The 12,354-nt window shown below is 45.1% G+C and overlaps 1 protein-coding gene across 5 annotated transcripts in view; it reads right to left on the reverse strand.

Moving 5' to 3' along the window:
• ROBO1 (roundabout guidance receptor 1) overlaps positions 1-12,354 on the reverse strand; it is a 940,924-nt gene that overhangs the window by 12,448 nt on the left and 916,122 nt on the right. For all 5 annotated transcript variants that reach the window (XM_083171919.1, XM_083171920.1, XM_083171918.1 and 2 more), the window contains 5 exons: positions 11,097-11,204; positions 9,716-9,860; positions 8,352-8,597; positions 4,729-5,132; positions 3,723-3,875 (listed from right to left, as the gene is read on the reverse strand). In XM_083171919.1, the coding sequence (XP_083028045.1) occupies positions 3,723-3,875; positions 4,729-5,132; positions 8,352-8,597; positions 9,716-9,860; positions 11,097-11,204 (1,056 nt within the window). The remainder of the gene's footprint in view (positions 1-3,722; positions 3,876-4,728; positions 5,133-8,351; positions 8,598-9,715; positions 9,861-11,096; positions 11,205-12,354) is intronic.

Raw genomic sequence — 12,354 nt, forward strand, 5'->3', positions numbered from 1 at the left:
CGACGCCAGCCGCCATCCCCCGCCACCCGTACAGCGAAAGGGGACGCGCACGCACGAGATGCGCGCGTGTCCCCTTCCGACGGCGCTTCCCCCGGGTCACCGCCGGCTTGTTGGCGGTCACCCGGGGTCCCCACCGCCTCCCCGCACCCCCCCCCTAACCCTGTCCCGTCTCCCTGAAGATGGACAGGGTTCCCGTCGCCCCGCCGATGGAAACTGAGACGCGCGTGAGACGAACGCGCGTCTCAGTCAGATGGCGAGCCAGGCTGCTGACAGATCGCCAGTGGTGACGTTCTGGCGATTCGCCAGCAAAGAAGAGCCCGGTCCCATCTGTATGTATATAATGCAGGGCCTCCCGCCCAGCGTTATACACACAAACAAGCCACATAGCCCCGTCCAGGGGCGGATCGACTGCCGGTACATGTAGCTAAATATATAAGAGAGGGCACTGCGCGGGGGAGAAGTGCCGCTATGCCCTGGCAAGGAGAATGAGGAAGATACTCACCTCCAGCAGCTGGAAGAGGGGAGAACACGGTAATGCTGCTATGCCTCGGACAGGAGCTGGGGGAAGAAGCCGGCGCCGCTCAGCCCTGGAGTGTGGGAGAGGACTCCGGAGCTCAAGGGTCCCCCTGACGGAAGTCCCACTGCGGCGTGCAGTGTGCTGCACTCAGCCAAAGGGGTGCGCCCGGAGCCAGGGGTGGGGGAGAGGGTGTGCTATGCGCTTGTGACTTCACCCGGGAGAGGCGGGTGTGTGCGACTGTCAGTACGGCGGCGGGTCTCAGCGAGGCCGGACGGGAGAGTGTATGAGGGACAAGCTGTATGAAGGGGCAGTGTAGTAATGGGGGGGGGGCAAAGGGGGCGGTTGCCCTTCCTAGAAAATTTCTAGATGTGCCCCTGATGACAGGGTGCTGGGCCAGGCTGGTGTGCGTGATGCTGTCTCCCAGTAACTGGCAGCAGCCCCCCCCCATCTCCCCTCAGCATCTCTGCTCCCACCAGCATCTCCGCCTGCACCCCCCCGCCCCGCCACTCCTCCACCACCAAGCACCTACCCACCTACCCCCCATAGCACCCTACCCTCACCCTGCGTTCACAGGTTAAGGGGGCGCAGCCCCTTACGCCGGTGTGAAGAGCATCTAGTTATAAATATGTAGTTAAAAGGGGCCAGAGAGAGCAGAATGCACTTCGGGACTAAACCGTTTCCAAGTCCTAGTGGGACCCTGCATTTTGCGTTTCGAAAGCGGCAATAGGGGGTTGTTATTTTTTTTCACTCCCAAAGGCACAATCACTCTCTAATGGACAAAACCATGTGCACAGCAGGTGGGGCTGATGTAACATGTGCAGAGAGAGTTAGATTTGAGGGTTTTATTGTTTCTGTGCAGGGTAAATACTGGCCGCTTTATTTTTACACTGTAATATAGATATCAGTTTGAAGTACGAACCCCCACCCAAATCTAACTCTCTCTGCACATGTTACATCAGCCCCACCTGCAGTGCACATGGTTTTGTCCATTAGAGAGTGATTGTGCCTTTGCGAGTGAACCAGAATAACCGCCTAAGTGTAGTGCAATTCACATCCCCCAAAGTAATACTATAAAATTAAATGGTAAAGTCTACAGTACATTTCTGCAATGAAAAAAAAAAAAAACAGAATGTTACCTTCAATTTATTTTGGTGACTTCTACACATATATCTCTGTAGAGCTAATGGAATATTTTCAAAGAATTGATTTTAAATTGTAATCAATAAAACTGGTATCTAGTGTCAGCAGCTAAAGTGCATTAATGTTGATAAGAGCACTTTCAAAAATATTGCTGTCCACTTCTTCCATCTATCATTTGCCAAATTAAAATTGTTCAGCATTGTGCAATCCATAGATTGATTTTAAATAATGCATACATTTCAATACAGACTTTCATATTTGGTACTAATTACTCATTCAGCAAAATACGCAGAATGCAACAAACTACCCTTATACTGTGTCATTGGGCGGTATTCAATGAGCCTGATTCGCCATGTTTTTATGGCGAATTTGTGCTGTTTGGCGAATTTTTGACAAAAACGGTGAATCACCCTATTCAATGACCACATGGCGAATACATTTGAAGTTTTTTTTCGCCATGATTCACCGAGTAGGAATCGCCATCTTTTTATGGAGAAGTGGAATGTGAACTTTTAAAATAAAGTGTTTTGTAATTTACATTTGATGTCAAAAAATCAGGAATTTTATTCTGAGGAGGGGCATGCTACTTTTATTCATGTGCTGTAAGCACATGAATATATATTTAATTTAAAAAAAAAATATTTTTTTATTTTTTATTTTTTTTTACACAGCAGCCAGCAGGGGGCGCCGGAGCCGAGCCGCTCATTACATATTCATATATTCACTGCACCCGATCATTACGATCGTGTGTAGTGAATATACGCTCCCCTGCTGGCACCCCCGGGGTGCAGCCTGTGCTGCCTGGCACCCGGGGAGCCCACCTGCCCCCCACAAACGTTCAGGGGCAGGCAGAGAGACTTCCATCTCTCTGCCTGGCACCCTCCTCAGGCTCCCTGCGGCATTCGCCGCAGGAGCTCATATTCGCCTGTCAGGGGCAGCAAGCCCCTGACACGTTGAATACCGGAGCCCGCTGGCTCCGGAACGTGGCGAATGTGCAGCGAATCCTAAAAAGGATTCGCTGCACCTCGCAGGTATTCACATTGAATACCGCCCAGTGTGTATGTGTCATGTGATTATATTCACCTGCATTAATTATTACAAGCACATTATTATTAATCATATATATATATATATATATATATGTGTGTGTGTGTGTCTAGTGTCTGATTGTGTGTCTCAGAAACACTGCCATCTGTTGGCAGCAAGTGAAACTAGATCTCTTTCACACATGCACAAACACAGAGGCAATCACAAGGTAGTAGACAAGCTTTCGAGGGATTTGCTTCAAGCGGGCTTACAAGTTATATGAAATAACTAGCTAATGTGCTCAGTTTCAAGCAAAAAAGGTTTGCCGTGTGGAACATTTTACTACTTTTCACCCCCTTAGGAGTCCAAAAATCTCCCTGCTTAGTGGGTGGCTGCAATAACTGCCAAAGTTTCCAGACCATCCAGCAGGTCACATGTTCTGGTTCACCAGCAGGTACACAGGGAGAGTTCACCATCACATTTTCAAGAGCACAATGGTGATGAATTCTAAATGGCAGAGGGACCTTTTGTCCACATAATTCCAAAAAGAAGCAACCAATTCCAAAGCAAACATTTGTCCAAGGACCAAGATCTTTCATTTGGTATTTGATGTGTTTTGGTGCGAACGGCCATGAATTGTCGCGTTCACGGCCGGATCTCGGCAATCCACAGCTGTTTATGCGGAAACGCCCCCTTTTCACCGATTGGCAGGCGGGACATTGAATCCCGCCTGGTGATTTGTGGTCGAGAAAATTAAAACGGGACGTACCGACAGCTGTAACCCGGGATTGAATACACCCTAAATCTCCTTCAACTGGTCGACTTTCTCAGAAGAACAATTCAGCCAAATGACGCGGCATATTGATAGCTTAAAATGATTCATTAACATAATAAAATGTTCTAAAACACATTAAAAATAAATTAGGCCTCAAAGAATGAGAAACTTGGAAAAAGGAGAAAGACTGCATTCATGCCATATGTGGTGAAATGACGGAACTGTAATAAAAGCCTAATTGCGTTGCATTTAAATGAGCCTCACCATCTGTGTAGACGTCTTTCCGTAGATGTCCTTGCTGGTGTTTCTGTCTTTTGGTCGGGCGGCTTTTCTGCATGACGGCAGTGCTCATGTTACTATCGGTGGACACAGGGCTTGTAGGTCTAGGACAGTGTGCTGCATGGAAGTGCCTTCGGCCTGCAAAACGAGGATACAAGCTGTAATCATACTCCCACATGATGACAAGACAGAACAGTATACATATTGCTCAAATAAGCCCTGACATGAGGAAAATCTAATATAAGTTATCAGAATTTCCAGGAGCCCCTATAGAGCTGAGGTGTCCTGGCCGGAGATGAGATGTCATGGTTAAGTAGAGGTACACAGATCAGCGTGGGTGTGGTATAGGTTTCCAACAGCCATTAGCCCGACGTCGGGATCCCGACTGGCCAGACTCAAACAGCATAGCGAGTGCAACAAAGCCCCCTGCGGGCACGGTGGCTAGCTACGCTTGCCAGCTATTCTATTCTCCCTCTATGGGGGTCGTGGACCCCCACAAGGGAGAATAGCCGGTGGCCATCGGGAACCCGTCTGTTAACAGTCGGGATCCCGACGTCGGGTACATGACTGTCGGGACCCCGTCCAGCACCCATCAGCGTAAGGAACTGATTTATCAACGAGTTAACGCAACAAGTTAAATTACAGAATCTGATTGGTTGCTATAAATTGGCAAATGAAACTGGTGACTAGATTAAGACAATTATGACATCTAAATGTGATCATGAGGATTACTGGTCATTTTTGGGGTGCAAATTAAAATGGGTGACCCAATCACAGCATGTGGGCAGTTTATGACTGACAGTGAAAAATGACAGGCGATAGCTTCAGCTGTTGCATGCAAACAATAAATGTGTCTTCAATTTAGCCATATTGTTTCAGAAAACTGTGCAGCAATCTCGGGAACAATAGCTTCTTCTCCAAATGATACGGAACTTTCTAGAATACAGTATAAGCTTTCCACGAAACACAGAAATCTGCGCATGTAACGTACCGCCTGCTATGTCTTGCATTTGGTGTCGTGCTACTTTTAATCCAGCATATTCTGCTGCGGCTGCAACGGCCTGTGCAAAGTCAGCATCTGTGAAGAACGAGCCATCAGAAGAACTGACGCTAGATCGTCCGCTGGAGACATTGTCTTCTTCAGAGGCAGAACCCCATCCGTTGATCATAGATCCAGTGACGGAGCTTTCTAAGTCTCCAACGCTGGAAGCAGGGGTCTGCTCCAATCCCCGTAATAGCAGCCTGCGGCTCTGCATCTTGGCAACCTCCATTTCATCTCCTTCTTCTTCTGGAACATCTGTGTCCATATCAGAGACGATTGGTCCAGAAATGTACCCATATGTGTGAGGTGGAGATATAGGTCTTGGGGGTGGAGGAGGACTTATTTGATGTCGTCTATTAAAAAAGAAATAAATAAATAAACATCTAGACAACAAAATGTAGCAGCTGATTTTAGAATACTACCTCCTGCAGATACCAGGACAATCAAGTTTTGGCCTTGACCAATACTCAGTAACTAATGGCATCATGAAGACATACAGTAATGCACTTTATGTCTTACTTTCAAGAAATGTTCTTTAGACTTCAAAATGGCCACCACCATGGTAGGTACACATTAATTGGTGACTAATTTTGGCTTCCATTAATTATGGCAAACAAACCCTCATGCAAGAAAAAAATCCTAAACCCTTACTAGCTTTGCAAGACATGAATTTAATCTGGATTTTTTTCAAATGTCTGCTGTTTGTATGCTTTAAATAAATCGAACTATGGGGGTGTTTCTGGCTGAAACGCAAGGCAGAGTAATTTACAGCTTTGCATGTCACAATACAAATACATTTTTTTTTTTTTGTCATCTATGCACCACCTGCCCCCCGCACTTGTGTCACCGGGGCATTTACATGGGCACAGTTCATCTGGATATATGTCAGGGTTGCCGACCCTCCCGGAATTACCGGGAGTCTCCCGAAAATCGGGTCCCCCTCCCGGCCCCCCGGAAGGGTGGGCAACCCTCCCGGAATCAGGGGGACCCCCACTGAGCCCCCCCGATCGCGGCATTTAAATGCCGCAATCCGCGGGTCTCAGATGAGGGGGCGGAGCTAAAACGACACACTCGTGTCATTTTAGCCCCGCCCCCTCCATGGAGATCAGTGATTTCTGGTATTTTCCATAATGGGGGTGGGACTTAATGACGTCACAGTCAAGCCCCGCCCCCCGAACGGGTAATGAAAGTCTCCTCTCCGGGCTTCTCCCGGAGAGGAGCATTACAAAGTCGGCAACCCAGATATATGTACGCTGCACAAAGCATTTGGTTAATGTTACCTGCGACAATCTGAAAACATTAAGTACTATTGCCCAAAGGTATAAATCCTCTAACAGCAAAGCAGCCAGTTACTCTTGACCTGTACTAGATACTGTAGATAAAAACTAAACACTGACTTGACCTTTAGTGGTGGTAACTATACTAAACAAACTGAAAGTTCAATCCCAGTGCCTTCTGTACAACTTCAGTGGTTTATGGGGAAAATGAAACATTTAAATTCCAGATGAGGTACTGGTAGTATAAAGGATTATACTACATACTGTACTGTATAACAATGACCATAACTTTCACCACAAACTAAATTTAAAATAGTTTTTTTTAAGAGATATTTTTTATTTTTCACAAATTATGTAAAAATTAAGAAGTACAATTACTGTATAATTAAGAAATACAATTGCAGTATATATAAAAAAATTACACTGAGATAATTTTACAGTACAGTACGTATATTTCTGCTTAACTTAAACTATCTCTTTGGGGTAAATATCTAAATATTATTCCTATAAGCTAATAAACATTAAAGGGAAAAAGAGGAAGGGTGTATTGGGATGGGGAGAAGACAAGACAAGACTTAAAACCTTTAAGATTTTTAGGGTCTAAATAAATTATTTATTTTATCAATAATTAAAATGAAGGCTGCAGAAAGGTATTTTCTTAGGGTGTTCTTGATAATTGTCTAATCGAAAACCATTCAAAAAGTTTATAAATATATTTTTGTGTATCTTCATCTAGTCTCCGCCGAGAGACTAAGATGCACGCGCGTCCCAGTTCAGTGTAGCCCCTGTCCGCCGGCGCTCGCCAGCCGGGAGGGTCTGGCGAGCCCCGGCCAAGGATGGCAGGGGCTACATCTGTATGTGATCTCTGGTGCAATGTATGCCCTGTGAAGAAATTTGAGATGTGTTTCCTGTAGGGATGCAGAATGAAGAAATCTAAATGTATTGGAAATATTGTTAAGAAAGTTATCGCACAAATCTAAAGAGGGCATATCTTTTCCCCAAGTTTAAAATAGTTATTTATTGCCCTGCATCAGATTAATTTGAAATACCCTTCGCTGAATTGTCTAAAAATGCCCGATATTTGCAGTTCTCCTAACTCATTTTGCGTTTGTTAAAGTGAAAAATGAAGCAGGACGTAAAGATCTGCATTTCTTGTAGAAGCTGAATCTTACTCTAGAACCCAGTACACAGAAATACATACGATAAAGACTAATGACACGTTACATTCCGTTCCAAAGACAAAAACTCTGAAACCAAATTAATCAACGCACAGAAATGAATTTAAGAGACTTGGCAAGCGAGGCACCAACTATTATTGTAACAATGTATTTATAACGCACATTTTTATAACGTTTGGATGCACGGAGCTGGTGGAAGATATTGTTATTTTTGGCACTCTGTAAATCTTGCTGATTTCTCAGGCGCTTACACCCCCTCCCCGGCCTCTGTTTCTGTTAATAAATGGATCGTTATATTTGCTGGAACACATGCTCTAAAAAGGTGTTGCTTGTAAAATATAACACCACTGTTCGCTGAAAAGGGGGCGGGCGCTGACATCATGTGACATCAGCTGTCCACCCAGAGCAGGCTTCGACCCGCCTGCATTCCAAGTGGAACACCCAGTGCTTTCATGCGGATGCCACAAAAAGCGCGGGGCATTCCCCTGCTCTGGCACGGTGCCCTCCACCGCCCACCACCCACTGGAGGGAATTGCTCGCCGAGTGTGACACTCGCTGAAGCTGTGTGCTCCCGGGTTCTGCGCATGCGCAAATATGCGCAGACCCCCACCAATCGGAATGGGGCCCCGTCAAATCTGAATCACCCCCCTAAGTCACAAAGGACAAATGATAGAGTTTTACTAGAAATGGCTGTGGTATGCCTTCTGCCATCTCAGTTACCCTGCTAGCCAGAAGCAAGGGCCATGGGGTAGCGATAGTGATGCCCCAAAAGCACCTGCTGTGACGGCACCATTAGCCCTGGCGATAAGCGTCTTTCATCTACTTTTTTGTCTGGAATAAAACTGAGGGGAAGATGTATGAGGCAGTGATACGGGAGGAGAAGTGAGCCATAGGAGAAGTGGCCCATGGCAACCAATCAGCTGCTCTGTATAATTGTATTTTATGCAAATGATGGATGTTACTTCAGTGCTGATTGGTTGCCATGGGCCACTTCCCCTCTGGCTCACTTCTCCTCCCGTATCACTGCCTCGTACATCTACTCCTGGGTGACTTACTGGCTATACAGTATATGGAGACTGATGTAACTTTTCCCTTCTATTATTGATATTGATTTTACCTTCTTTCAAGCTGATGTTGAACAAGACTTAAATCCTCCGGACAATCCTGGAGCATTGGTTGCAGCTCCTCCTGGGGGGACGGAGTAAGGGTGGCAGTGGACTGGTGGCTGTAGGACACAGCGGCTGGGGATGAAGCAGCGCCTCTTATTGGTGGGGTAGGACCTCTCTCATCTTCTTCTTCTAGCTCATCTTGCTGGAGATACATTCTTGTTGGCGGCATAGGACATGGTAGTTCCCTGTCATAGCTGGTAAAATAATTGGGAAAACAAGAAATGAGTTCTCCTGTGTGCACTAATACTTCATTGGTATTAGACGTATACCTCACGTATTTACATGGATGGCGAGCCTGTTGCTGTTCCCTCATCATTGCCAAAACAAGGACTAGGATTGTATCCAGGTTCATACAGGTATTATCTTATTAAATTATTACGTTTTGTAATTATTTTGTTTTGTATTTTGCATCAACGTTTCAAAACTTTATTGTTTTGTCATCAGATCCTGATGACAAAACAATAAAGTTTTGAAACGTTGATGATATCACAGAGGCACCGTGCAGCTTATGGTGTGAAAGATCGTGAGTGCCGCACCTTCTACAAACTACTTCAGCATCCATTTGCAGTGAAGGCACCGATCGCCAAGTGATTGTGTTATTGGGAGTGCCGGACCCCTCTCCTTTATATATATATATATATATATATATATATATATATATATATATATATATATATATATATATAAAATCAAACTTCAGCCACAGCGGTACGCACCTTTTTTTTAAAATTTCTGTAGTGTAGTGAAGTGAACTCGTCTTGAGAGGGAGGGAGAGCGGGAGCCTGGAGCTGAGGCACACAGTCACACACACAGTATGACGTCCACCCTGCACGCCCATTGACACAGCAGCCAATAGCGGCAGGGGAGGCAGTGGCTCAGCTGAGCTCAGCATCAGCACGCTGAGCTAGCTGAACTTCCGAACCAGACGGTGACATCGCTGTGGCAGGAGACGGATTACAGTGCAAACACACATATGAGAGTGACAAGCGGCACCGCCGACGATCATGACACCGGCAGTGCTGCTCATCATTTGCTAATGCCTGTTCCGCCTGGCCATGCTGCTGCACTGCCGGCCATCTGATCTCAATGTTGCCCGCTGCCGCCCATACATTGTGCCACCCCTAGGACCGTGGCTCACGGGCCTAGTGCAAAATCCGGCCCTGCATACACTCCTGCTATGCATACACTTCAATGGGAGCCGCAAGGCACCTGCACCCGGCTCTGCCTCCCAAGAGAGCAGTACAGAAGCTCTCCAGTAGAGGTCAGGCTTAGTAACTATAGGACTGAGCAAACTGAAGGCAGAGGACCTTACCTCTCATCCACTGACAGAGTATAGTCTTCACTGGCTCCACGTGGCGGCGGGTGTGCTGGAGGTGGTGGCAACAGATCCGCCCAGTTCATGCCAGCCTGTTTAGACCCCTTAGGGACACGTGATCCCTTTTTGTGTCCTTGACTGCCTGCAAGAGTATGGACGATACGAAGTATAAAAGAATCATTCTCATTTCTGGAATTTTTTTTTTAAATATTGTGATTATGTAACTATTATAATAAATCTCTAACGAAAAAATTGAAAATAGACATAATTTACCCATATTCATTACGTTAATAGCTAATAAATACCTAAAATGCAATAAAGTCGCAAATTAATTTTACAAGCAACACCATTTAGAGTGATCTTCCTCTAGCCATTAATTGCATTATAGATTATCATCTCAAACAAATGAGCTGTAGACATATTTTCTCAAGTGCTTTTTTTTTTTTACTATTTAATTGCTGCAACCTAAAAATACAATATGATCTTGATATGATCTATTAACGTTCCACTGTTGCATTAACTCGCTGAACATATATCATTTGTTCTTGTCTTAGAAATTGTTTTAAGCTAAATTAAATGATTTGGTTTAGTTAGGAAAGCGGTATAAGTCAGTCATTTAGTCCTATAGAAAAGGGGAGCATGCTATAATCCCAACTATCATGTTATTTGTGGGCACGCCCATAAAACGCTGGGTGGTCCCCTGTGACCGCCCTCTTGCCTGACCATTATTATTGGAACGCTCTGGGGGAGGAATGCACATGCTCATGACCCAGTGGCTTAACAATAGCCCAGCAGACCCTGCGGTGGCAGGGAGGCACTGAGTAAATGTGGGCACCGGGGTTCTGCGGGGCTATTGCTGCATTGCTGCTGCCTGCCGGAGCCTGCGGATCTACTTGACTGCAGTCCCGACTCCCGGAGCTCCTCCTACTGCTGCTGCTAATGAAAAATGTCCATAACAAAATGTCCGCCCCCTTACAGCAGACAGGTTTTGAGGATGCTAGAGGAGGCGGCCTCCTCTAGCATCCTTAAAAACGGTCTGCTGTTAGGGGCAGCCATTTTGTTGGAGGCATTTTTCATTAGCAGGAAGAGCGCCGGGCCGCAGGCAATTAGATCTGCAGGTCCCGCAGAGCTGGTGGTGAGTGAGGGCTAATTGCCTACGGTCCCCACCATCACGAATGGCCCGAATTGGGACCTGTGCGAACTGGTCTGAATTGGCCTCATTGTGCTACATCACAAAATTAACCGAATGATCTAGGATTAAGCCATATTGGTTACGTCTGGTTATGAAATAATATATCTTTACTTATTGAGTATTTATTTTCCATGTATAGTCCCCACCCTCCTCCTATTAGAGCATACACACAATTGCTCTACGTACCTGATGTGCTACTTCCATGGTCTGAGCTGTGGTACGATCCGCTGGTGTTCTGCTCATGAGACTGGTTGTAGGGGATAGTGGCTGGCATAGTGTCTGAGGCTCGGTAATCTACAATACATAACATACATGAAATAATAATACAGTGACCCGGTAATGAAGGTCTCCATTATTGATTTGCTAAAAGGAAATATAGCTTAAAAACCATAATTGGATTGGAAAACCTTATATTATTATTATATGAACTTCAATTATAAGAAGAACTCCAACCATAGATGACAGATTTGTGTCCATAGCTATGGCAACAGAGCTGCTATGTTATATCTTTTGTTTCCATTATGACAAACACAGAGGGCAAAAAAAAGAAAATACTAAAGGCAGATTTACTCTTTGGAATGAGTGCGGAAGCCACATTGTTTAACTTCGATGGTAAAAAAATTAGATTATACAAGTCATACATTTATTTATACAGTTTTATTTCATATTCACATATTTCACTGTGTGGTTCCTCACATATTTATAGTTGAATAAACAGGCTATGAATAAACATGATAAATGAAACATACAGTAATAAATAAACCACCTAACTCTTGCTTCCAGCAACTAGGCTATGATCATAGGATCACCATTGCCAGAATATGAACTCCGAATCTTTATGGTAATAAACTGGGATATATAGTTGGGGCTAACTGGCAGCCATTCTACACAACCAAAATGAAGATACTGTCTCCAAACTAACCTCCTAGAAAATGCCCACCTGAATGAGTTTTTCCCATAGGATAAAACCAGCTATACTGTGTAGATGATGATAGCGCACCTCAACAACTACTTCGGCAAGATGACCACCGACTGCCATCCTTTCCCCACAAACTGAAAGCCAACACCCCAACAAGAAACAACGAAATGGAGACCAGTCAGGCTACTGCTTTAAGGCTTACACTTTACCATTAACAACCCCTACGATCATGCTAATTGTTCTTACCAAAGCTACGAAATAGTCTTTTGAAAACTCCTCCCCCATAGCCTTAATATACAGTCTCAGCCTCATGGTTTAAACACCGCCTGGCATATAAAATGTGTTCTGTTATCCTTTAACAAGAATCGCAGCGGTACATGTACCACCGAATAACTGTTCATTTATCTTCCAAAACATACTGTACTTGTCTACCCAATGGGCCGTTCTTCCAGGAAATCCTGGAGGGGAATCTAAAATGGAAAGCGCAGAGGTATGTGGTGAGGCAAACTCTGCGCTGTCCTCAAC

This window comes from Crinia signifera, chromosome 2 (assembly GCF_055691185.1).
Source record: "Crinia signifera chromosome 2, ASM5569118v1, whole genome shotgun sequence".
NCBI classification, from domain to species: Eukaryota; Metazoa; Chordata; class Amphibia; order Anura; family Myobatrachidae; genus Crinia; species Crinia signifera.